Source organism: Canis lupus, chromosome X, assembly GCF_011100685.1.
Source record: "Canis lupus familiaris isolate Mischka breed German Shepherd chromosome X, alternate assembly UU_Cfam_GSD_1.0, whole genome shotgun sequence".
In the NCBI taxonomy this organism is placed as follows: Eukaryota; Metazoa; Chordata; class Mammalia; order Carnivora; family Canidae; genus Canis; species Canis lupus.
In genome coordinates, this window is record NC_049260.1 from 37910886 (window position 1) to 37937761 (window position 26876).

At 41.4% G+C, this 26876-nt stretch overlaps 1 protein-coding gene across 1 annotated transcript in view; it reads left to right on the top strand.

The window, feature by feature from the left end:
- The window catches only part of MAOA (monoamine oxidase A), a 66151-nt gene that overhangs the window by 24882 nt on the left and 14393 nt on the right, over positions 1-26876 (top strand). Inside the window, 3 exon segments of the mRNA NM_001002969.1 lie at positions 6221-6358; positions 21932-22036; positions 22795-22886. Of these exon segments, the coding sequence (NP_001002969.1) occupies positions 6221-6358; positions 21932-22036; positions 22795-22886 (335 nt within the window).

The window sequence follows — 26876 nt, forward strand, 5'->3', positions numbered from 1 at the left end:
GAAGAGTAGAGGGAGAAAGAGGGAAAGAGAATCTCCCAAGAAGGTTCCACATCAGCACAGAGCCTGACGTGAAGTTTGATCTCACAACCCTGAGATCATGACCTGACCTGAAATCAAGAGTTGGACTCTTAACCGACTGAGCCACCTGGGTGCCCCTCCAGTTCTCTTTTCCTTGCTCACTCTGTTCTAGCCAACTGGCCTCCTCTTTCTTGAGCACGCTAGTCACCCTTCCACCTTAGAATCTGCACTGGTTGTACTTTCTGCCAGGAATGCTCTTCTCTTGGCATACGGACAATTCCTTCATTTCCTTCAAGGCTTTATGTAAATATTCCCTCTTCAAGGAGGCCTACATATGCATTGTATCTTAAATTGGAATCTTTCCTCTGCAGTTTCAGTCCCCCTGTCATATTGTTATTCTTTGTTTTTTTCTTGTTCTTGTCAGCCTGAGATAGTTACTATGTTTGGGGTTCACTCCCAACGGGTCTCTTTCCACTTAGTGTAAGTTCCTTCAGAGGAGGAATCTTTGCTTTGTTTGCTGATGCAACAGAAGCTCTTTGAAGAGTACCTGGCACCTTGTAGGAGAGCATGATCTATTTGTGGAATAAACAAGTGCATCCCCAAAGCAGAAATAGACTCAAATCCTTTACACCCAGGCCTCAGATTATTTACACAGAGAAAGTTCCAAAGAAAATAAGTAATTCATAGTTAAAAATGAGAAAGCACACAAGGAAACAAGGCACCACAGAAGGATAAGCATAAAAAAAATGATCCAGAAAGATTTTGTAACAGTCAAATAAGATGAAGAGTAAAAAATTACTGTTCAGCATGGTTTTGTTTTATTTATTTATTTATTTATTTATTTACTTATTTATTTGGTTTTGTTTTATTTTCAAATTTGTAAATTAATTTATTTTTTAACCTTTGGTTTTTCTGTTTGGCATGTTTTAAAGAAGAGAAGTACTTAGGGGCCAGGCCCCTGGGTGGCTCAGTCAGTTGGTTGGGTGTCTGCCTTCAGCTTGGGTCATGATCTCAGGGTCATGGGATCAAGCCTCCAGACTCTGCTCAGCAAGGGTCGCTTCTCCCTCTGCCTCTGCCTGCTGCTCCCCCTGCTTGTGCTCTCCCTCTCTCTGTCAAATAAATAAATAAAATCTTTTTTTTTTAAAGAAAAGAAGTGCTTAAAACTAGGAGCAGGGTAAAGAAACTAAAAAAATGATCAAGTAAATTAAAAAATAATTTCTAGAAATGAAAATATACTAATTAAAATGAAAAACTTCAGCAGGCATATTTAATAGTATATTAGACACAGCTGAAGACAGTGAATGAACTGCTAGAACTGAAAGAATTATCTAGCATGCAGCTCAGAAGCAAAGATTGGAAAATATATTTTCAGAGGTGGCAGGCAGTTAAGACACGAAAGATAGAATTATGATGGTATAAAGAAATAATAGCTGATGATTCTCAGCATTGTTGAAAGACACGAGGAAACCTATCAGGTCCGACACATGATAAATGAAAAGAAATTCTCACTCAGGCACAGAGAAGCTGTAGTATACCAAAGAAATAGATCTCACAAGCAATTATTTCTTAAAAGACAAAAAAGACAAATCATACATACATACTCTTAAAAAATCAACAATTAGATTTATAAGTGACCCTTGGAACAACAAAAACAGATGCCAGAAGATATCTTCCGTGTTCTGAGATAGAGAGAAAGAGGAACTAAACTGAATTCATCACCTGCTTGAACTGTCTTTTTGCCAGACTGACAAAAACAGAGACTTTAGGAACCAGTTTGGAGGAAATTATAAAGAAAAATGTATTTCAAGCAGAGGGAAAACAATTACAAGCAAAAGGTCTGAGATTCAAGAGGGGACAGTGAGCAAAGATGTTGGTAAATATTTAAATAAAATTCAGCAGCATCAAAACCATAAAACAAAGTAATGTCAAATTTGTTTGGAGACAAACCCAAACCAAAGTACTTTTATAGCTTACAGATTGGAAAAAGGATGATAACAATTGAAGTATAAAGATTTTTGTATTTTTCAGTAGGAAGATAATCTACTGATAAACTTTAGACTATATTAAGTATGCATGTTAATATTGTTAGGAAAATGTCTAAAATAGGCCTGTCTGTATAACTTCCAAACAAGTACAAGAAAAAACTAAGAGAAAAAAAGAGAGCCTTCAATCCAAAAGACAGAAAGAAATCAGGGCAAAAACTATTTGAAAAAACATAATAAAATAAGTAAGTTAAGACATTTAAAAAGGAATAATAATAAATATAAATGCTAAATTCATCAATTAAAGGAAAACAATTGTCAGATTTAAACTCTAACTGAAAGACAGAGAAAGAGATAGACAAAGGGACTCCTGGATAGCTCAGTGGTTGAGTGTCTGCCTTTGACTTGTGATCCAGGGTCTTGGGATGGAGTCCCACATTAGGCTCCCTGTGAGGACCCTGCATCTCCCTCTGCCTATGTCTCTGCCTCTCTCTGTGTGTCTCTCATGAATAAATAAATAAAATCTTAAGAAAAAGAGATAGACAGTATTAACTATATTAATATCAGACAAAGTAAACTTTGAGCAAAAGTTTGAAGTAAGTGTCTGTACATAATGATAAAAGACCCAGAAAATCAAACAATTCTGAACTTGTATACAGTGAATAAAGTGCCCCAAAATATAAAGCAAAAATTAACAGGAATCAAAGATAAATGCCCAATGAAGTAGGGGATTTTTTTTTTACATAATTTTCTAAGTTAATGATAGATTAAGCAAACGAAAAAGCTCATTTTTTTTAAGCTTATTCTAATGGACATATATGAACTATGCATATCACTTGAAATTGGTTTTTTTCGGGCAAATATGAAAAGTCTTTGAAAATTGATCATGTATGAGTGCATAACATGAGCCTCAAGAATTGTCATAAAATCCACATTCTTTGAGTACACTGCAGTTATGACAAAAAGATAAAAAAAATCCCAGCTGTAGACGTTAAAACCCAACAAAGTTTATAGAAACATGAATCTAAAGAGAAATTGTAATGGAAGTGTGAAAATACTTAAAACTGTACAAAGGAAATATTAAACTAAAGTTGTGTATATAGCTAAAGCAGTATTTAGAGGAAGGTTTATAGTCTGAATTCTTCCATTGAGAAAGAAAAAAGGCTCAGTATGAATGAATTAAGCATAAAAGGAGTTAGAAAATTAAGAATATAATAAATCTAAAAGAGACAGTGAAATTGCATAAATCAGTGATACAGAAAATAAACATTCAGTAAAGAGGATCAATGAAACAAAGGTTGATTCTTTGAAGAGACTAAGAATAGAGAAGTGTCTGGTAAGATTTTTCAAGAAAAAGAAAAAAGGGACATCTCAAATAAACAGTAAAAGGGATGAAAACATAAATATAACTACTGATTCAGTAAAGAGTAAATGAAAAATTGATGTCATGAACTTTAAACCAACAGTTTTGAAACATACGTGAAATGTATAAGGAAAAATATGCTTATCAAAATTAACACTGATTTAAAAAGAAACAGAAAATATGGGTCCTGCTTTAGCCTCGAAGTAAATTGAATCTCATAGTTTAAGATTTTCCCAAAATTGGGCAGTCCCGGTGGCTTAGCGGTTTAGCGCCGCCTTCAGCCCAGGGCGTGATCCTGGAGACCCTGGATGAGTTCCACATCGGGCTCTCTGCATGGAGCCTGCTTCTCCCTCTGCCTTCTCCCTCTCTCTCTCTCTCTCTCTCTCTCTCTCTCTCTATTAAATAAATAAAATCGTACAAAAAAAAGATTTTCCCAAAATGAAAACGGCATGCCTGGATAGCTCTAGAGGTATGTTCTACCTAATGTTCAAAGAATAAATCATTCTATTTATATACAGACCCTTCCAAAGGATAGAAGAAAATATGATCATTGATTTATGAGATTGGCAATACTGTAATGCAAAAGACAGATGAGGATGAGGTAGAAGAGAGGAGAATCTCAATTTCACTCATGCATTTGGCTACAAAAATCCTAAATAAAATGTTAGCAAAGCTTATCCTGCAATGGAAAGATAATATCAGGTTGGGTTTCACCAGGAAGGCAAGGCTGAATAATATTTGACAATCAGTTTTCTGGAAATAACACTTGAGGTGAGTTGTCCCAATTCTGAATACACAGAGATTGGACAAATTGCACTGTACACACACCCACAGATCTCTGAAGCATCAGAGAACTAAGAATGTGGTAAAGAATCACTGGGCCATCATCTGGAAAGGATTGACCTACTTTTCCCCTGGAGGTGGGGAGTGGGAGTTTACTGACCACCGAAGAAGCAAGTGAGAGGCTGAGTAGTACTTTCAGAAGTCATACAAAGCTAGAGCAACTGAAGGTCAAGTCCAGAACCCACCAAAGTGGGTGCATATGGAATATGGAGGGAGGTATTGGTAAAGTCCTCATACTTTGGGTTGGCCTGTGTCCTTGGACTAAGGGTGAACTTTAAGAAGAATAGAGCAGGTGTGCATTGCAGCCCAGCTTCAAATCGTCTCAGGCACAGGAAATGCAATAAAGTTACCTGGTATCATAAGGGTCCCCAGGTGCTAGGCAGAAACAGACAAATCCTCTCTGAGAAAGATGATCATCCTCCTAGGATTCAGATTCTTTCCGTATTTTTTCAAATTCAATGAGTGGCATGCCACAGAAAATCATCAGGCAAACAAGAAACAAAGGCAACATGGATAAGAACGGGTATAAACAACAAAATAGAAACAGACCCAGAAGTTATTACAAACACAGGGAGGGGGTGGAAGTCACCAGTATGTCAGTCTATTGCTTAAATTACCAGGAAATGTGTTAATAAAAAAGCTGGGGAAGGGATCCCTGGGTGGCGCAGCGGTTTGGCGCCTGCCTTTGGCCCAGGGCGCGATCCTGGAGACCCGGGATCGAATCCCACGTCGGGCTCCCGGTGCGTGGAGCCTGCTTCTCCCTCTGCCTGTGTCTCTGCCTCTCTCTCTCTCTGTGACTATCATAAATAAATAAAAATTGAAAAAAAAAAAGCTGGGGAAAATAGAGAACTGCACACAAGAGGAGAAAGTAAATTTCAGTTTATGAAGGAAGGATGGTGCTATTTGTAAAATAATTTGTTAGGTATATGAATCTTTTTATACTTTGTGTACCTTTTTCTGTGATATATTTTTCCCAGCTAGTATTTTTTTTAAGATTTATTTATTCGACAGAGAGAAGAGAGTATGTGATCATGAGCAGGAGAGAGCATAAGCAGGGAGAGGGGCGGAGGTAGAGGAAGAAGCAGACTCCCTGCTGAGCAGGTAGCCCAACATGGGACTCGATCCCAGGACCCCAGGATCATAACCTGAGCCAAAGGCAGACACTTAACCAACCGAGCCACCCAGGAGCCTCATTCTGTTTTTTTTTCTTTTTATTATTATTATTTTTAAAGATTTTATTTATTTATTCATGAGAGAGACACAGAGAGAGAGAGAGAGGCAGAGACACAGGCAGAGGGAGAATCAGGCTCCATGCAGGGAGCCCGACGTGGGACTCCATCCCAGGTCTCAAGGATCACACCCTGGACTGAAGGCGGCGCTAAACCGCTGACCCACCCAGGCTGCCCGATTTTATTTATTTGAGAACGAACACGAATGGAGTGGGGAAGGGCAAGAGAGAAGCTGACTTCCCACTGAGCAGGGAGCCTAATGCGGGGCTCCATCCCAGGACCCCGGGATCATGACCTAGGCGAAGGCAAATGCTTAACCAACTGAGCAATCCAAGGGCTCCCGCCCCCTCCCGCTCCAGCTGGTATTTTAAAATAAGATCAAGAGTCCATCATTGTGGGCTGATTTAAAACTTCATCTGTTGGAAATCGGAGAATTAGGCCTATACCAACAACCGCAGAGAAAAGCATAGATAAAAACTTTAATTCTTTGAAAAAGATCTAGATTGGCACAATGTACGATAGCATTCTTTATGTGTAATACATGTTATTGTTGAATTGCCTCACTAGTAGCTGTACAAATGGGATTGTTTAGTGATGAGTGTCATACAGGGTTGTGTCCCAAATCCTTGGGTGGAGGAGAAAGACTTGCTGCTTTCTTAGGAGAAAGTGAGACATTCGTTAGTTGTAAAGAATAAATGTTTTTGTCTTTAAGACCTAGAAACCTTTTTTTTTTTTTTTCCTGAGTTTTAACTAAAGTCTCCTGGTCACTTTTTCTCTTTCTACAGAATGAACATGTCGATTACGTAGATGTTGGTGGGGCTTATGTAGGACCAACTCAGAACAGAATCTTACGACTATCTAAGGAGCTGGGTCTAGAGACTTACAAAGTGAACGTAAATGAGCGTCTTGTACAGTATGTCAAGGTAAGTCTGACATTTTACTCAACCCGTGGGAGAGCATCGTATTTGAGAAAACATTTTTTTAAGATTTTATTTATTTATTCATGAGAGGCAGAGAGAGAAAGAGGCAGAGACACAGGGTCTCCGCAGGAGCCAGATGTGGGACTCAATCCCAGAGCCCGGGATCATGCCCTGAGTCAAAGACAGACACTCAACTGCTGAGCCACCCAGGCGTCCCTGGTTTTGTTTTTAATTGTTTTTTCCTCAAAACAACTGTACCAATAGGCTCTCAACTTTACAGCAATTATTCCACCTTTTCTTTTTCTTTTCCTTTAAAAAAGCATCCTTGTGGACTCTGGGAATCGCTGCCCCGGGTCAGGCCTCAGCTTGGTTCTCCTCTACATCATCCACTGTTGCCCTTAGAGGCTGCACTCTCACCCCCAGTCCAACTGGAGTGGGGGTAGGAGGCTCTCAGCTGTTTTTCTGCTTCATCCTTGATGGGGAATGGTGGGAGGCAGGAGTCACCTGTTGCAGACACCCACAGACACAGAGCCCCAGGCAGCCCCTGAAGCACCTATGAGGCAATTCTAAGGCCCTAAGGAACACAGTAGTCTGAGACCACGTCTTAAGACTGAACACATATTCATTCTCATTCTTACCTGACATTTTTTTTAAGATTTTATTTATTTATTAATGAAAAAGAGAGAGAGGCACAGACAGGCAGAAGCAGGCTCCATGCAGGGAGCCCGACGCAGGACTCGATCCCAGATCTCCAGGATCACACCTTGGGCTGAAGGCGGTGCTAAACCACTGAGCCACCCAGACTGTCCTTACCAGACATTTCTTTGCACACTTTGATAATTTCCTCTGTATTGGGCCTGGACTCTTGGGAGGTCTAGCTGGGTTGTGTAGTTTCATGCTGTTGAAACGAGATTGTTTAAACTCTGCTGTTATCCATGCAAGAAATGGCAGCTGTTGCCAGTGTTTTTCTGTCTTACTGAAGCCAAACGTGGAGCAGCTGGGGTCTGGAAATGTGCCTTGGGAGGTCAAGTTTTGTGATCTGCCCCTGAGGCCCACTTCCTGGAACTAGCATCACGAGGGCAGGCATAATTGACTAATTTTTTTGAAGATTTATGTATTAATTAGAGCGAGCACATGGGAGGAAGGGGCATAGGGAGAGAGAGTCTTAAGCAGACTCCGCACTGAATGGGAAGCCTGACACAGGGCTTGATCCCATGACCTTGAGATCACCACCTGAGCCAAAACCAAGAGTTGGGCACTTAACTGAGCCACTCAGGTGCCCCTCATTTACTCATTCTAATGCCAAGATTGCCACACCAGTAACTGCATCATTTCTCAAGAGCTCTACCCCAGGCAATCACGTGGGTCTGGAGCCTCCAGGGACTTTTGGGCTTCAAGTTAAGGGTACTTGTGATGTATGCACACTGACACACAATCAGGGGATTGTGGGAAATTCTGATAGCTGGTTTGGGATGATTCGGGATGCTTAGGGGAAGTGTCTGGCCAAATTAGGTTCAGAGGTCAAGGGAGGAATGAAGAAAGTATAAAAGTATAAAAAATTATACAAAGTGTTGATGAACACTGGCTTCCATAGGCTTCACAATAAAAAAGAGAAAAATCCCTTTGCTTCCCCACTATATCTTTTCTGCACGATATGGTGTTTCCCTGGACTAGTCAATAATAACAACAGTGAGAATGATAGCAACTAACATTTACTGAGCACTTTTATGTGAATTAGCATATTTAATGTATTCACACTCAACTACTCGTTAAACGGTCATGCAAATTCACTGTCCAGTCCAACTGGAAAGCAAGCGAGTCTGATGATTGTTCTGGAATCCGAGCAGACTCATGCTTATAATCTCTTACTCTCTAACATTCAGGTGCTGAGAGATTTTTATTTTCCCTGGAGGCTCACAGTAAACAAGGAAGTGCTTTTTTGTTCTTGAACTCATGACATCCACCTTTTTAGGCAGGCACAGTTACCCGCATTTTACAGAGGAGAAAGTTGAGGTTCAGAGAAGTAAAGCCAATTGACAAGTAATGGTCTACCTACCCTGTGAGCTTATACTGTTAATGAATTTTAAGACTGACAAGGTAAACTAAAGATCACTCTTTTTATTTAAGACATAATCTCATTTAAAGAAAAGATGGTCTTTAGAAATACTATTAAACTATCCTCTCACATACTTTAACCTGCCAAAGAACACATATTTCCCCCCCAAGGTAGACAGCAATGTGAAGATAAAACAAATAGTGGGTCAGTTAGAGGTTAACTTATTTTATCTGAAAGAGTGCCATTCTGCTAGTGTTTCTAATAAATCATATCATTTCTGCAATGAGAAATAATCAGTGTAGTAGATGTTTTTATAATAACTAGGGAGCTATAAAGTGAGGAGGCCAGATTAGGGAAATTTTATATTCCATGTAAGATTATTAATAAACCATGTAACAAAACATAATTCTACTTCTTTAAAAATATCTCAGCTCTCACTGTTCCATCCACTTTTGGGGAGACACATGGACTTTTCCCCATCACCGTAGTGTATCGGGTTAATATTCCAAATTATCTTTGTGGAACTCTCTGTATCAGCTCTCATGACAACCTCAGCTTCTATAATCTACCATAGTGCATTCTTTTCAGTAAGTAATACCAAAGTGGTGGTGGGTGAATCACCAGAAGATTGCCATTGTGTAGTTAAAACAGAGCCATATTCTTTGTGGCTCAGATTGCTTCAGCTTTTAAATTTTCCCAGTATGCAGCCTTAAAGAATGCCTCAATTATTTCTTCTGTCAGCAGACTGACAGTCCTCCAGTTTCAGTTTATTCCAGGATGATTTTTAGTATTCACCAAAGAATTATTCTTGACCTTTGGTAGATTGCATTTACAGTGCAAATTCTGACTTGACAATGTGGAGTTTCAAGCCTGAACCTCTGAGCTGAGCAATGGGGGTAAACGTTCAGTGGTATTTTGCACCCTGTAGCATTTCCCAGGGAGTCTATTTACTTCATGCATAGAAGGTTCACATCGTTATTGCCAAATTCATTCATTGGTTCAATAAATAGTTACTGGATAGTCTCTTCTGTACAAGACATTGTTCCAGGCTGGAAATACAGTGGTGGACAGACAATCAAAGTTTCTGCTTGCATGGAGCTTACCATTAGCTAACATTTCTGCCTGTATCCTTGGATCTTATGAATAGAATACGTATTCTAATTCTAGTTTGGTAGATCCTGATTCTTTTTTCTTTTTTAAGTTTGTTTGTTTCTGCTTGGTTGGCTTTAGTAGTCTCTACACCCGATGTGGGGCTTGAACCCACAACCCCAGGATCGAGAGTCACATGCTTTACTGACTGAGCTGGTCAGGTGTCCTAGTAGATCCTGATTCTTATACAAAAGGTTTTTGAACAGGTTTTTTAAAGTAGTAAATTTGATATGGGTCTATTTAGGAGACTCTGATTTGTGAAATTAAATCAACCATGTTGTCTTTAACTTAAAAGGTGGATTTGAAGTGGCATCAGCTAGGTGTGTTTAAAACATTCTCTTTAGGGCACCTGGGTGGCTCAGTTGGTTAAACGTCTGCCTTTGGCTCAGGTCATGATCCCAGAGTTCCAGGACTGAGCCCCTGGTCAGGCTCCCTGATCAGTGGGGAGTCTGCTTCTCCCTTTCGCTCTGCTCCCCGCTCCCTCCGGGGGTACTCTTTCGCACGCTCTCCCTCTCAAGTAAATAAATAAAGTCTTTGAAAAAGATTCTTAAAAATTCTCTTTATTTCTTCTTTTCCTTTGAATGATATAAGGGAAGCAGGTGGATTTGAATGCTTCTTGGATTGATCCATAACTTGCATTAGTAAATTAGATGCACCATTATGATTATTTTATGAGTAAGTTTCATTGAGTTGCGGAGACTTTTTGTTAAGTTTTGCAGTGCTAAGTCTTGGAGAGGAAGGAAGAAACGCTTGATTTCTTTATTTTTCTTTTAATGGGATCTTCCAGATCTTAATAATGCAGGTAGGGTGTAGAGAGGGCGAACACTGCCTCCAGAGATGGAGCAAGGCATTTTGCAGGCACTGCTTTGAGGGAGAAATCAGCACATTTCTGCATTCCCACTTTCTCCTAGCTTTCACACCCTAAATGAAAATCGAGACTATAAATATATACCACACATTTCTTTTTAGAGAATAGTGTGATGAAGATTTATTTGAAACAACACAGGCTTTCCTGATAGTAACAGCTCACCAAGCAAGTTTTCCTAGTATTGTTTCTGTTCTTCCCACAGCCATTTACTTCAGGTTTCTATGCCAACAACTGAAATCAGAGGCTTTGCAGAATGTGTGTGCTCTGGAATACTAAGTAAAAATTTTTCTGTCGTTGCTAAGAGGTGAACTTTGTTTTAGCCAGTAGGCCATGCTGAAAGCAGAGGATTTATTTTTTCATAGTTTGTCTTTATGCTCGCCAGAAATAGCTGCGTCTTTGACCCCTTGATTTATAACAGAGTGTTTCTTTTGGATTAGGGACATGTATTTTTAAGCTGCTTTCAACACCTTTCCATACCAACTCACAGAAAGTGTATCTTTTGTGTTCAAAGAAAGTTATGCTTTCACTTTCAACTCTGCTCTGTAGGAACAGCAAGAAACCAAAGGCATTAGGCTTCTTGTGGGGATGTTACTTGTTGTGTTTTGGTCTCCTTTCTTTTAATCACGTAAATCCATCCCTCCTCACCCCGTGCATAGGTATTGCCTTCCATCTGTAATGTGCCTATACTTGTGTCACCTCGTTTGAGTTGCCGAGTGATCCTATGAGGTAATAAGCATTTCCTCCCATCTTACAGATGAGAAAACTGAGGCTCAGAAATCTTAGGTGTGCCAGAGTAAGGCTTTCTAGGTCTTGAGCCCAGGGTTCTACGGATCACATCACATCATTCCTTATCCCAGGCATAAAGTCAACTTGTAAATCCTTTTAATAAACTACTGTGAGGTATGACAAAAATCACCTTACCCTAGAAGGTTCTGAAGTCCTAACATGCAACTCAGGTGGGAGGGGCTCCTGTGGACCTGGCCTCCTGTGGACACAGGCACATCCTGGGGATGTGCCGGGGAGCCATATGTGATGCCATTCACCAGGGTGGCTTCTTCTCTTGCATCCTGAGCCATAAATCTGGAGTCCCTCTGGCCTTCAGTGAGCAACTGACTCCTGAGCAACCCCCAGGCCATCCCAGTCAGGCACAGCAGGCTGAGGACTACAGATGAGTTCTATTACTGTTAAAATACGAAGTCCAGAAGTCTAGGGCATGGTTTGGAATTGTTGGTTATGTATTCTTTTTGCTAAGTGATTTATGTGAACTCATTAGTCAAAGTATGATTGAGATAAGAGTATTTTATTTTATGTCATATCCTGCTTGATTTAAAAAGAAAAAATAATAAAAAGAAAAAAAGGGTAGGGTGCTTGGGTGGCTCAGTCGGTTGAGTGTCTGACTCTTGATTTTGGCTCAGGTCATGATCTCATGAGTTGTGGCAGGAGCCCTGCATTGGGCTCCATGCTCAGTGAGGAATCTACTTGAAGATCCTCTCTTTCCATCTCCCTCTGCCCTTTCCCTCCCCTCTAAAAATAAACAAACAAGTCTTTTAAAGAAAAGAGAAAGAGAGGATTTAAAATAATTTATAAAAGTCAGGGTAGAGATGAAAAAAAACCATTTAGGTAAGAACAAGCACATGGTGATGGGAAGGTACTCATGATAAGAAATTCTGTTTGATCATAGAAATGAAGTAATATAAGAGGGATTATTTGCTTTCTTCTCTAAATTACAGTTATATATGGGTTCTTAAAAGCAAAGACTAACCATGTTCATATATTTTCACTTTGATCTATCATTTAGTACAAAGATATATGGATGTCACTTGTAAAAAATAGTTTTTAGTAACTTCTATTCTTTTCCACCATCCATTTTAAAAAGACTTCATTTCTTTCTTTTTTTTTCATTTATTTCTTGTGTTTACAGGAGAGTGTAGACAGAAATTACTCTTGAAGCCTTATACTGTTTAGAAAGCTAGGTTAGGATCACCTGTGTGGCTCAGTTGGTTAAGCATCTGCCCTTCTCATGTCATGATCCCAGAGTCACAGGATAAAGCCCTGCATTGCACACCTAATGGTTAAGATAAATTTTTATATTATGTGCATTTTAACACAAGTTTTTTTTTTTGAGAGAGAGAGAGAGTGAGTGAGAGAGAGAGCCTGTACATGTGGGGTGGGGAGGGGCAGAGAGAAAGAGAGAGAGAGAATCTTAAGCAGGCTCCATGGTCAGTGTGGAGTCTGAGATCCCATGACCCAAGATCATGACCTGAGCTGAAAAAAGTTGGATGATTGACCAACTGAGCCACTGAGGTACCCCTACAATTTTTTTTAAAAAGGAAAAAAAAAACAGAAGGAAAAAAAAACATAGCAACTAACCTGACTTTTCTATATATTGGGCTGTCACTTCAACCAAGTAGAAGCTTTATGCTCTACAAACTAAATCAGACATTTCTCCCTGAAAATTTATAGGAAAAAAAGAAGGCTTTGAGAGAAAGTGGCTAATGTTGACCTAGCTCTCTTTTTTTATTTTTAAGATTTTTTAATGTATTTATTTGAGAGAGAGCGCGAGAGCACACGTGTGCATAAGCAAGGTGTATAATTCAGTGACATTAGATATATTCACACGATTGTGCACCCATCATCCGTTCACTCTTTTCATCTTCTTGCTATTCATTTTTATTTTTTATTTATAAAAAATATTTATTTATTTATTTATTTATTTATTTATTTATTTATTTATTTGAGAGAGCACGAACAGAAGGTGGGGAGAGGGAGAAGCAGACTCTCCACTGAGCTGGGAGCCCAATGTGGGGCTGGATCCCAGGATCATGGGATCATGATCCGAGCCGAAGGCAGAGGCTTACCTGACTTAGCCACCCAGGGACCCCTTGCTATTCATTTTTAATAGTTCATCACAGCAGTCCTTTTCTAACTATTCCTTGAGAAGTAGTCTAGAGTCACCCTCTGTGACTCAGTGAACTGGCTTTCAGTGGCAGCACAGAAAGGGCATTCGGTCAGACACAAAGGATTTTTCTTAAGGCTGTGGAGCTTTGCAGTCACCTCCTCAAGTGGGGCCTGGGCATTGTGGTTAATGGCAAAAAGAACCTTATTGGTGGAATGAAACATCACATAAGCAGCTTCCTTAAGAGAAATTGCTCTAGGCTCCATGATAACCCAACTGCTGGAGGTTCTGAGTTTTCAGATTAGAATGTAGTTGCCAGTTTGAGATCACAATCTCCTTTTTCCTCCCCCTATTTTCTACTCCCTCCCTATTCCGACTTTCTCCCTATTTGCCCCCTCTGCAGCCCCTACCTTGCCCCCACAGTACACACCCACTATCCCAGCCCAAAGACTTAATCATTGGTCTTGAAGTTTCAAACTTTTGTAGAATAGCCTAACAGTTGAAACCTGAAACACCCTTGAATGTCTTTTTTTTAAGATTTTATTTATTTATTCATGAGAGAAACAGAGAGAGAGAGAGAGAGAGAGAGAGAGGCAGAGAGACACAGGCAGAGGGAGAAGCAGGCTCCATGTAGGGAGCCTGACGTGGGACTCAATCCTGGGTCTCCAGGATCACGCCCTGGGCCAAAGGTGGCGCTAAACCGCTGAGCCACCCAGGCTGCCCTAAACGTCTTTATAAATCCCATACCTGGTCCATTCTGGGCACTTCCTGAAGAAGGGAAGTTCCGGTGTCCCAGGAGCACACATTGACCCAGCCAGAAAGTCTTTGGTGTCCTTGCCTTGTCCTGCCATTTAATGGGATTGATGCTGCCATATGTAGCCCTGTATTTCAGGCCTGGACTCTAATAAGCTTTTTCACTTCTATGTCAAGTTCATTGAATGAATACCTTTTGAAGACGGGGTGGACTGCAGAGTTTTAGTAAGTGGCAGTTTCCCCTACTTTAGAGGTAGAAGAATGCCATAAGAATGCACATATTTGGTTCAAGGTCCTACAGAAGTGAGTGAGAGAGACAGACAGATATGGAAGTGGAATTGATAACTAAATTCAGCACACATAGAACTTGAATCTGAAGGGACAGATAATGATCACAATGTGGATACCTTCTATTTGAGCAGTCTAGTATTGTTTGCATAACACTTCATTTTGCTGTTTGCTTTGTGTTTGGATTTTATGCTACCAGAAGAAGAAAATTCTGGGTGGAGTCACAGAAAATGTGAGTGTTAATTATAGTTAAGTGTAATGATCACTTTGATCCCGAAAACTGTTGAACTGAGTCCTTTTCATATAAAGGACTTTACTCATGGCAGGCTCTCCAAGCAGAGGGATCGATTCCTGGACTCCTAGTCTATTTCCTTTGATTCTGACAGTGCTTGTGTCATTTGTCAGACTCAAATGATACGCTGGAAACCTCAGTCTGAGATTTAATTTTGTGTGTTTGCCAAAGTACCCAATGGCCTAGTTTCCACAGCCAGATCCAGCAGATAAATCTCTCTGTAAAAAATCTCAGGCTTCCGACACGATGGGCAGAAATCACCACCGGCCCACATTTGGTGCCCAGGGGGAGTCATAAAAGTGGACTCTGAGGCACAGATATGGGCACAGTCGCTCATTTACATAATTATTTGGGCCAAAAAAGTCCTGAGTGTCCCTGACTTTTCCCAACTTGTAGATTTTTAAAAACTCCTCTGATGTTCAAATGTAGGAAAGATTGTGCGGAGGATTTAATCGCTCCTGGTCCCCTCTCCCTCCCACATCTCCACCGTCGTGATCACAGGAGCCACTGCTGAAGCAAGTCCATGCAGTAGAGTGGCAGGGCTGCATCTGCCCAATCACTGGGTGACGCAAGGTGAATGCACTCAGTTCATAGCCAATCTGGCAAGAAGCTCTGCTTTGACCTTGACCCTCTCTACTTGCTCTGACGTACTTTCTCATTGTACTGCCTGGTTTCCAGGGGCAGAGTCCCAGCCTCGATACTCAGCACAGAGCACTTGCAATTTTAGCTCGACATACAAGTGATTTCATTTGATTTCTCCTGTTTGACTCAGTGTTGTGGGATGACATACATTCTTGTTCAGGAGACGTTCACATGAGACTGTATTCCCATTAGGGTCCTTTGGAAAATAAGTCCTTTGGTTATCAGGACTCCTCTTTCTAGTCCCTGTTCTTTGTGTTCCCTCAGGACCCTGCGAGCATCAGCCAGAATAGGAAGAAAGCATACCTAAGGGAATATTTTCTAAGCAACACTAATTCCAAAAGTGTTTTGCCAAAGAGGGAGTTTCCTGGTCAGATGTATTCTGGAAATGCTCCATGTTCTGCCCCTATCGTTGAGTGCCAAGATGTCTGTTAGCATATTAGGAGTCCTATGAGAACTGGCAGAAGAAAATTAAACAGAAAGACTTTAACTATAAGCTGAGATGTCCTAGATCCATGACCATGGAGCCCATTTTCGGGGGTTCATCCGTAAAGAATAAAGTGAGAAATACTCACACAGGAAATGGTTTTTGAGATTTTCATCTTTTTCTCTTTCCTTCAACACCTGACACATAAGGAGTTCGAGTAAATTTGATGGTAGTATTGATGATGGCTGTTTTAGAAAAGGTATGTATGTGGAGTTGATCTTTAAAAATCAGCGCTAAATTGGTGTTCATTAGAAGATCTTGTCTGAGGTGGGAAAAGAGGGTGTCATTTTGCATAGAAAGAGGCTGGACCCTTTCTGGAACCTGGAGGAGCTAGATGTGATATGAGATGGGCTCTACATGCAAGGCTTGTATCCCCCCACCCTTTAAAAAAAAGGTTTTATTTATCCATTTGAGGGAGAGAGCAAGAGAGAGCACAAGCAGGGAGCAGGGCAGAGGGAGAAGCAGACTCCCTGCTGAGGGGGGAGCCCGATGAGGGGCTCCATCCCAGGACCTTGGGATCATGACATAGCTGAAGGCAGATGCTCAGCCAACTGAGCCATCCAGGTACCTCTGTATTTCCCCCTTGTATTCCTCCATTTAACGAGTATTTCTTGGAACATTGGTATATACAAGGCAGTGTAGGAGATATAAATATGTGTGAGGTATAGCCCTTGTCGGGTGCATTGAAACTAGTTGGGTAAGTTCTTACATAAGTCAGTTTAATAGTATAGAAAATAGTGAGGTGCTATGAGCAACAAACAAAGTGCTCTAGTGTGTCAGAGGCAGCAGAAGTCATTTCCAGCTTCGGCAGCTAGGTAGGATCTTTGGGACCATGTTTCTCCCAGAGCTGTATTTACTCATGCCAACAACCTCTAGACCTAGAAAGCACATCCTCTTTTTTAAAAATTTTATTTATTTATTCATGAGAGACACAGAGTGAGGCAGAGGGAGAAGCAAACTCCATGCAGGGAGCCCGATGTGGGACTTGATCTCCGGCCCCCAGGATCACGCCCTGGGCTGAAGGCAGTGCTAAACTGCTGAGCCACCCAGGCTGCCCCTAGAAAGCACATCCTAATAGGCTCCCAATGAAGGATTCAGCTCAGGGTCACTGCAGGTCCAATCTTCCTAACATGTTAATAAAGCTGTTCTGGAAAAACAGCCACTCATCCTCACAGTATAACACGTCCATCTTTTTTTCAAACTGCCTGTTTCTCCTGAGTTAATGGCATTTGTGAAAGAGGAAAATGCTCTGTCAATGATCTTTGCTTACCCAAGAGCCTCCAGAAAAGCTCATATTGTTGCTATCCTAATTGCTTTGTTTATAATGTCTGGATAGAACTAGAATCCCTTTGGAAAGGTGGCATGAATATTCATTTGAAACCTTGCATTCTTGATACCATGGCATCATTTGTACCTGAGCTAATTTTTTAAAAATATTTTATTTATTTATTCATGAGAGACATAGAGACAGAAGCAGAGACATAGGCAGAGGGAGAAGCAGGCTCCCTGCAGGGAGTCTGATGTGGGACTTGGTACCAGCACCCTGGGATCACGCCCTGATCCAAAGGCAGATGCTCAGCCACTGAGCCACCCAGGTGCCCCAGTACCTGAGCTTTTTCGTTGTCTTTTTCCTGAGATGAGACTGTACAGCTCCAGTGCTGCTGCATTGATGGATAGCCATGCTGGTCCTGAGAGAGGAACTGATAATAAGATGAAGTACCAGGTCCTGAGCAAACACCTAGGAATGTGCTGCCAGCCCTTGAAAGTTGTGTGAGAAGTTGTACATAGCAGTTTGGAAGTTCTCTTCAATACAGAGGAAGCAGAGGCATGAAAAATGCAAACCATAACGCTGTGCACATAGAAGAACAAACCCAGATGTTGGCTGAGTTCCCCAGGGACGTGGGTGGGCAGAGGAAAAGGCTGAAGATCGGATCCTGGGGAGTCAGTGGATGGAGGAAAGGAGGATTTTGCAAATAAAGCTGGACACTAGTTGGAGACTTGGCGCAAGCCGTGCGGTATGATGAGATAGATGTTTCCGTATCAGTTAGGATGGCTTGTATTTGGTAGAGTGGAATGATTTAGGTTTGAAGAGAGCTTGGCTACCTGCATTTGGAAAGAGGAATAAAATGAGTTTTTCAAACTATGAATACGACATAGTACCACCATCCTATTGAGTGGGTGTCTTTTTTGATAATATCTTTATTTAAAGCATCATATGTACTGTAGAAAAGAAACCACCAAAAGATTTCTCTTAGAGACTTGTCAAAACAGTGAGACAAGGATGCCAAGGAATTCATATGAGTTGGGTAGACTTGTTCCTAAACCAGTCTAGAACATATCTGTTTATCTTCAAGATGATTAAAAAAATATTTGGCAGCTCTCCTCGATGGCCTATGATACTCTTTAATAACACACACTTCCTTTTGTTTAACTAAAACAGAAAAGTACAGAGAGATGAAGCTCTCCAACATGCCGGTCAGTAAATGTTACTAGCTTACTCAGTACTTGGTATATTTTATTGGACCAACAAGAAAGAACGATGTGGGAGCTGTAAACTCTCAACTCCTGGCAATAGTCTCTTGTTATTACGAACTTCAGTACATTGAGGATGTGGTTTCTCAAAGGGATTTAAGTATTTTGGGCACAGTTCCAGGGACATTGTGTTCTACTCGACCTCAACCATTTCTACTGTGTCAGAGACACTATGCTTTAGAGATTAAAGGCCACTTTGGAAGGCTTGGAAGGCTTCAGAGTATAGGTACAAAATGAACTTGACCTTTACCCAAGATTTTGTTCCTTTTATTTTTCAAGAGCAGTAGCCATTTGGAAATATTGAGGAAGTCCTGACTCTTTTGTGAGAAAATGATACAATCATATTTAAGAGATTGAGAAGGTCTGGGTTTGCAGGCTGTTCTCACTCCATCAGGAGGCAGCTCCAGGCCCTGCTACTACACTAATTTAGGGATTCACGCACATAAAAAGTAGTCTTGAGTTCTCTAGTTTAGAAGCAGGCCACGGAGGAAATAAATCTCCAGGGGTTTCTGAGAAAGGAAGAGGTGACATATAGGTGCTGCCTATTTCCACATATATCCATTTCTTTAGCAAACTTAAGTTTTCTTCTTTTTTTAAGATTTATTTATTCATTTTAGAGAGAGAAGGATCACGAGTGGGAGGGGCAGAGGGGGAGAGGGAGAGAGAATCTCAAGCAGACTCTCCACCAAGTGTGGAACCCGGCATGGGGCTCAATCTCACTACCCTAAGATCATGACCTGAGCTGAAACCAAGAGTCAGATGCTTAACCAACTATGCCACCAGGGATCCCAGATTTAGGTTTTCTATGGAATGAGAGCAGAGAACCTGAACATGAAGAGTGAAACTAATTAATGAAATCCCTTTATCAACTTGATACCCCTGTCAATAGGATAAAAATTAATGTCCTAATGGGTCTTTATGATCATCTTTTAGAATTGCCATGGCTCCTGTTTGTCAAATGATTGCCAGGCTGGACTCCTCTCTCTTTGAATTGTTTAATTTTCCTGCCACCTCTTTGTTTATCAAGGCTCAGATCATGGGGTCTTTAGGCCGTGTGTGAAATAAGACTCTGGTTGGCATCATCCTGAGGAGAACTTGATTAGAAATGTGGGACACATTTGTTGAATTATATTTATGATACTTAATGCCCCCAGATGATTGAGCATGTTTGGTTTTATAAAAAAATACTTTTTTTTTCAAAGCAAAGATCGATTTTGTATGAGACTGTTCCTTGAGGATGAACACATTTTACAGAGGAAAATGTAGATTTCCCCCAATTTCAATTAAGGGAAGAACTGTAACAAGAACCAGCTGCTCTGAAGGCTGCCCATGAGCTGTTAACCCCAGTTGTCCTCCTCTCCAGAGCTAGCATAGCCTTCTGGGTAAAATGTCTGCCCATTTTTCTCCAGACATGCTTCCTCATTTTCTTTGGTTGACCCTGTTTTCTCAACTTCCAGCTTATACCCCAGAGCTTCTTTGTCTCCATTTTTATTCCTTTTAAACATAAAAGATTTGTGTGGAAGATTTCTACATTTCACATTTCCACACTCTGCTTTATCCAGTTGGGAAGGTTCAGATATCTCTAGAACAAACCTATCTCTACATTCTATCAACCCTATAGGAGGGACAGAAAGCTTAATGTTTATGAGCAAAGGCTTTGGAAACAGGAAAATTTCCGTTCTACTGTTTTCCAGCTAATATCCCTGGGCTTTAGTTTCCTCCTTTATAGGATGGAAATATTAATAGTGCTTGCCTCCACAGGGTTGCGGGGAGAGAATGCGTATGGAGAGCTTAGTCAGGGCCAGGCATGGAGAAAGATCTCAATAAATGTTAGTAATAATGGTAGTGATAGTGGTGGTGGTGATGATAAAGGTTTGGAGTCTCAGATAGTCCTATTGCAGCATTACAACATCACATTTTTCAAATAAGAAATCAGATCACATAATCTGCCAAGGTTATTTGAATTTGCTACTGTGGCAGGCAAAATTAGTTGTCACTTAATGGCTGCCGTATAGCGTTACTCAGTTGAAGAGTGCATGGGTGCATGCATGCGTGTGTAAGTGTGTGCACATGAATGCAAATACTTTTAGGTCTTATGTCCCTACCTTGATGGTCAGGAGTTTTGCTTTAGCTCTCTTCCCACGTTTTTTTTTTAATCTGACACAGTAGTTAATACTGTGCAGTGCACACAGTAGGCTTTCTGCGAATATTGAGTATGTTTTTATTTAATAGAAAATAAGTCTTGTGCAAAATTGAATAAATAGACAATATTTTGATCTTATGAATGTTTTATTTTTAGAGGAACTACATTAGGAATAAAACCTTAGAAAATACCTAGACCTGGTCTTTCTTCTCAAGGATTCACTTCCTCCTCACTCTGGTGTTTGCATAGCACAAGACTTGTCCCACAATGGAAATGAAGTCAATGGTGGCAAATAATTAGCTATCTTTATGTTAGATGTCTCGGTACCAAGCAATAGAAAGCCAACCTTGGCTGACGAGAGATTTATTTTTTTTTAATTTTTTAAAAAGATTTTATTTATTTATTCATGAAAGACACAGAGAGGCAGAGACCTAAGCAGAGGGAGAAGCAAGCTCTCTGTGGGGAGCCTGATGTGGGACTTGATCCCCAGGACACAGGGATCACAATCTGAGCCAAAGGCAGGTGTCCCTAATAAGACGGATATAGTGAACGGTTATTAAAGAGCCCAGAGAATCAACAGGAGGCTGGAGGGCCAAGTTTAGGAATAGGCAGTAATCAGGGGAGCTTTGGCAAGTTAGGGGCAGGAACCACAGCCATGGTCTTTAGAGCTGGAAGCATCGTGCAGCATGCTGCCATGGGGAAGGAGAACCCAGAGTTAGCTTTCTTCTGTTGTTGGGTGACTCATTCGAGGATTAGAAGTCAGAGGGGGTAGAGAAAGGATCTAGCCCATCACCTGCGATAATGGGAGATGATACCCAAGACCCTCTTCCCTATACATCTATCCACAAAGGAGGAGAGACAGTTCCCCAAAAAGAAACCAGGATAATAATTGGGAAAGAAACATGGATGCTGGGCAACCAAAAAATGTCAAATGCCCATTATTCTCTTTCTCATATGTTGAGTCATGACGTTAGGCATGGTCGGTCGTCCAGCCGATCTTTATTTAGCCCGTGTGAACCCTAAAACACAGTCTGAGATGTTCTGCTTTGTTGTTCCGGTCTTCTGGGTGGTTCAAGGATAGTCTTCCATGTCATCATCCTGCTCTCATCTGAGTGGGAAGCATCCCTTCCAAAGAGATTAGATAGGAACTTGAGGGTTGAGAATATTGTGGCATCAGCATTAGATATTAGGATGAACTACCTTTATTTATTTTCTCTATGTAAGTAGGAGTAAGTTCACAGCTATTTTTTACTGTTAATCAAATACAGGTAACACAACACCAGAGGACTTTTTGCTAATCTAACTGAAGTTTGGGGCCTATATAAGTAAAATATATTTACTTTCTATCAAAGGCAATGCTTTTGCAACAGGAGAGGATACTGTTAGTTTGAAAATGGCCTTTATGTTGGCTGGGTTTTGTTTTTTAGAATGCCATTCTCATTTAAGGTATTATCCTTTGCTTCTATGTTGTAGGGGAAAACTTACCCATTCCGAGGAGCCTTTCCTCCGGTATGGAATCCTATCGCATATTTGGATTACAACAACCTGTGGCGGACAATGGATAACATGGGGAAGGAGGTAAAGTGTGTGTTCAGCTTACATGTGACCTGTTACTAATAACAACAGCAACTGTTTAACATCCTTCAGTTCAGGGAACATTGCTCTGGACATTAACACATATCATTTCCAACGCACCCAGATCCTCTGCGAAGTCGATAGTATTTCCCCTTACAAGGAAAATGAGTGCAATGAGGATTATAGGGTAATTTCCCCAACACCACACAGCAAGGGAACCAGGATTCAAACCCACATCTCTCTGATTGTAATGCCTATGTGCTTTCAACTTTATGCCACTGAGAATTTGTGTGGTGTATTTTTGCCAGGTATCCTACTCATAGTTGCCTTATCCATGTGTGATGCTCCTTTCGATAGTAAAATAAAGAGGATTGTTCCCCCACAGTTTTTGTACCTAGTGCCAGGCTCCATAAGATCACTCTCACACACTTAAATTGGGGACTTAAAATGGGCATTGGCTTTCAATAATAATGATCATCATCATCACATATTAATTTACATACACATTTATTCCCCCCCTTTTGCATGACCATCATCATAATTATTATAATCATTATTATTATTATGGAAACATCATTAAGGCATAGAATCCAGAGATCTATACATCCCAAACCCATCACTATCTATATTAGAATTCTGTGCCAATCACACATTCCAACACAGACACAGAGACTGCTTTTCAGAGTTTGTCCTGAAGGCCTCTTGGCAAGATAGTGGGCAGTAACCATTACACCTGAATGTGGGCCCTTCTTCCTCCACAGATTCCAGCAGATGCACCATGGGAGGCCCCACATGCCGAGGAATGGGACAAGATGACTATGAAGGATCTTATCGATAAAATCTGCTGGACAAAGTAATCTTGACTATTTAGAATTGACTTACTATCTTTCCTTTGGATCTTTCTGTCCTATCTTGAACTACAATGGGGTTTTTCTCTTTTCTTTTTTTTAAGATTTTTATTTTTAAAGTATTCTCTACATCTGACACAGGGCTTGAACTCACAGCCCCAAGATCAGGAGTTGCATGCTCCACCTACTGAGCCAGCTAGGCACCCCTGCAGTGTTTTTTTTCAATAAGTTATAGGAAAGAAGGTTAGAGGAAACCTAATGATCAGTCAGTAGCAACTTTGAGGTAACTTTAGACACTTCAGAGTGGGTTTGAACATAGAATGAATCTAAAACATAAGAAAAAGAGGAGGTGAATTAAGTGGAATTTTTTTTAATGAAAGCGCTGTATGATTTGCAATAAAACAAGTAATTGTGTATTCAAATTATATAGCAGTCAGCTACAGAAGCAATTTGAGAAGATATTAAAGTAATTCCATACAGATGTAGAAAAATGTGGAACAGAAGGCAAGCTAGTCTATTTTAATGAAAAATATAAATTTTATGATGTTTTCAATGAGAACCTGTGTAATGAGTTGAGTTACTTATAGATTGTTTAGTCAGCTTTTTGGGGCTGCTATGTGAAAGCATTGTACCAGTCAGTGAGGAATGGTGGTGAAAGCATTAGGCATGGCCTCTAAACTCATGGAGTTAATATTATTCTAGCAGGAGAGACTGACATTATCCACATAATTCCATAATGTTACCAGAGTGACTGTAACAGGGCTTTTGATCTGAGGGGAAGGAAGAGATTCTTGGATGCAGCAATCTTTAAACATAAACCAAGGACTTAGTGCATCAACTAAAAATTAATCACAGAAGATGGGAGGAGATAGGAAAGGGTGGACAGTGTGGAGGACATGGTATTTTCCAGGAATACCATATAGTGAATGAAAGAGAGAGAGAGCAGAAAGATGATGGTGTGGAGGGAAATGTTTTCTAGAAACGAGCCATAGTATTTGGGTATAGACAAGAAGGGAAGATGATGTGGGAATATCAAATCTACAAGGAATGTGCCACAGTGGATGAGGGGAGGCCAGATGTATAGATAGTATGGAGATGACATGTTCCAGGAGTGAGCCTTAGCAGATAGGGAGAGAAAGGAAGAGTGGATGGTGTGGGGGAATGGTATCTTCAAGGAATGAGCCACAGTGGAAGGGGTGAAAAATGAAAGTTGGATGATGTATGCATGCAGATGGTATCATCCATGAATGAGCCACAGTGTATGCTGGTAGACAAAAAAGCTGGATGTTGTATAGGGAGAAGTTATCTTTCAAGAATGATCCAATTGATGGGGTAGAGAATAAGGATGAAATGTATGAAGGGATGGTATTTTCTAGGTATGAAACCAAGTGGATTGGGGAAGGCAAGAATGGATATTTGGTGGGATGTATCTTCCATGAATGAGCTTAATCATGGAGAGAGACAGGAAAGTTTGACCATGTGGGGGAATGCTGCCTTCCAGGAATGAGCCACTGATGGGGGAGACAAGAAGAATGGAATGTGTGAGAGGATTGTATCTTCCAGGAATGAGCTACAGTGGATAGGGGTAGATAGGAAAGATGGATGATGTGAATAGATTTTATCTTCCAAGAATGAGCCACTTGGATGGGGGGGGTGGGATATAGGAAAGCTGGATATATGGGGGTGATGGTATCTTCCAGGAAGGAACCAAATGGATGAGGGGGACAAAGGAAGAGAGGATGGTGTAGGAGAATGGTTTCTCCCAAGAATGAACCATAATTGACGGGGGAAATAGGAAGGCTGTAAGGCAATGGTAACTTCCAGGAATGAGCCACATGAATAAGGGGAGCCAGGAAAGCTGGATGGTGTAGAACGATGGTTTCTTCCAGGAATGAGCTACACAGATGGGAGGAGAGAGGAAGGATGGATGGTGTGGGTAGATTTTATCTTCCAGGAATGAGCAACATGGATGAGGGGTGGATAGAAAAGAAGATGGTATCTTCATGGATAGAAAAGGTGACAGTATCTTCCTGGAAGGGGATAGACTGGAAGAGTTGATGGTGTGACCAGATGGAATGAGCCCTGATGGATGGGGGGGAAGAAAGGATGGTACCTTCCAGGAATAGGCCATGGTGGACAGAGTGGGGGAAAGATAGTAAGGATGAATGGTGGGATGGCTTCTTCCTGGAAGAGCAGTTTATGGAGGTAGACAAGAAGAGTGGATGGTGTTGAGGGGATGGTATCTTCCAGGAATGAGCCACAGTGGGGGAGATAAGGAAGGGAGGATGGTATGAAATGATGGTATCATCAAGGAAAAAGCTACAGTGACTCTGGGTGGGGGACAGGAAGGGTAGACGATATGGAAACAAGGTATCTTCCAAGAATGAGCCAGTTGGCGAGACTGAAAGGATGGTTGATGTGGTGGATAGTATCTTTGAGGAATGCATCAATTGATGGGGGACATAGGAAGAGTAGAAATAGTTGAGGGGATAGTATCTTCCAGAAATGCACCACTGTAGGGGGACAGAGGAAGGGTGGATGGCTGGAGGGGAAATTTATTTTTCAGGAAAGAATAATAGTGATGGAGGTAGGGGCGGAGGACTGGGAGACTGGATGATGTAGTCCAGCTATCCTCTTAGAAACAACACAGTGGATGTAGGAGGGAAGATGGAGGTTGGGAGATGGTATCTTCCAGGAATGAGCCACAGGCTATAGGGGGACATGTGAGGGTTGTACTGGAGAGAGGGGAATGGTATCTTCTAGAAATGAGCCATATAGATGAGGGAGATAGGAAGACTGGGTAGTGAGGGTAGATGGTATATTTTAGGAATGAACTACATGGATGGGGAGACAAGAAGACTGGGTAATGAGGGTGGATGGTATCCTCTAGGAATGAACCACATGGATGGGGGAGTCAGCAAAGACGGATGTGGTGGGAAATGTTACCTTCCAGGAATGAGCCATAATCCATGGAGGTAGACAGGAAGGATGTGGAGGTGGGGGGGAGCGGCGGGCAATGATATCTTCCAGGAATGAGCCACAGTAAATCGGGAAGATGGGAAAGCTGGATGGTATGGAGGAATGGTATCACTCAGGAATGAGCTACAGTGACTGTGAGGGGAGGTAGGAAGGGTAGATCAAGTAGGAACATAGTATCTTCCAGAAATGAGCCTCAGTGGATAGGAAAGACAGGAAGGATGGATGGTATGGGGAGTTGATACATTCTAGAAGTACACAGTAATGGTTGGCAGTGGAGAGGATGAGTGGATAGTGTGGTGGGATGGTATCTTCTGGGAATGAGCCACTGTGGATGGGGGAGGCAGGAAAGTTGGAAGGTGTGGGAAGATGGTATGTTCCAGGAATGAGCCATTGTAGAATGGGAGGAGACTGGAGGTGTGGTTGGTGTGTTGGGAAGGTTTCTTGCAGAAATGAGCTACAGGGTTGAGGGTGGATGGGGAAGGGGAGATGATGTGGGATGGTAGTCTTTTCCAAGAATGAACCACAGTGCATGTGGGAAGACAATAAGGATTTGTGGCTTGGTAGGATGGTATCTTCCAGGAATGAGCCATAGTAGATGTTGGGGAATAGGAAGGGTGGATGGCCTGTTGTGAGTTGGTATCTTCCCGGAAGGAACCACAGTGACTCAGGTATTGGGGTGAGGTGGGGGGGAGATAGTAGCTACAGGAAGGATGCATGGTTTAGGGGATGGTATTTTCTGGTCGTGAACTACAGTGACTGTGGATTGGCAGACCAGAATACAGATGATGTTTGGACCCAGTATCTTCCAGGAATGAGCCATAGTGGATGGAGGAGACAGGAAAAGAGAATGTTGTGAGGGGATGATACTATCCAGGAATGAGCCACAGTGACTGAGGGAGGAAACTGGAAGGGTGAATGATATGGCAGGTAACTTCCAGGAATGAGGTGTAGTAGATGAGTGTAGACAGTATAGAGGAGTGATGCTGGGGGATGGTATCACAGGAATGAGCCAGGCA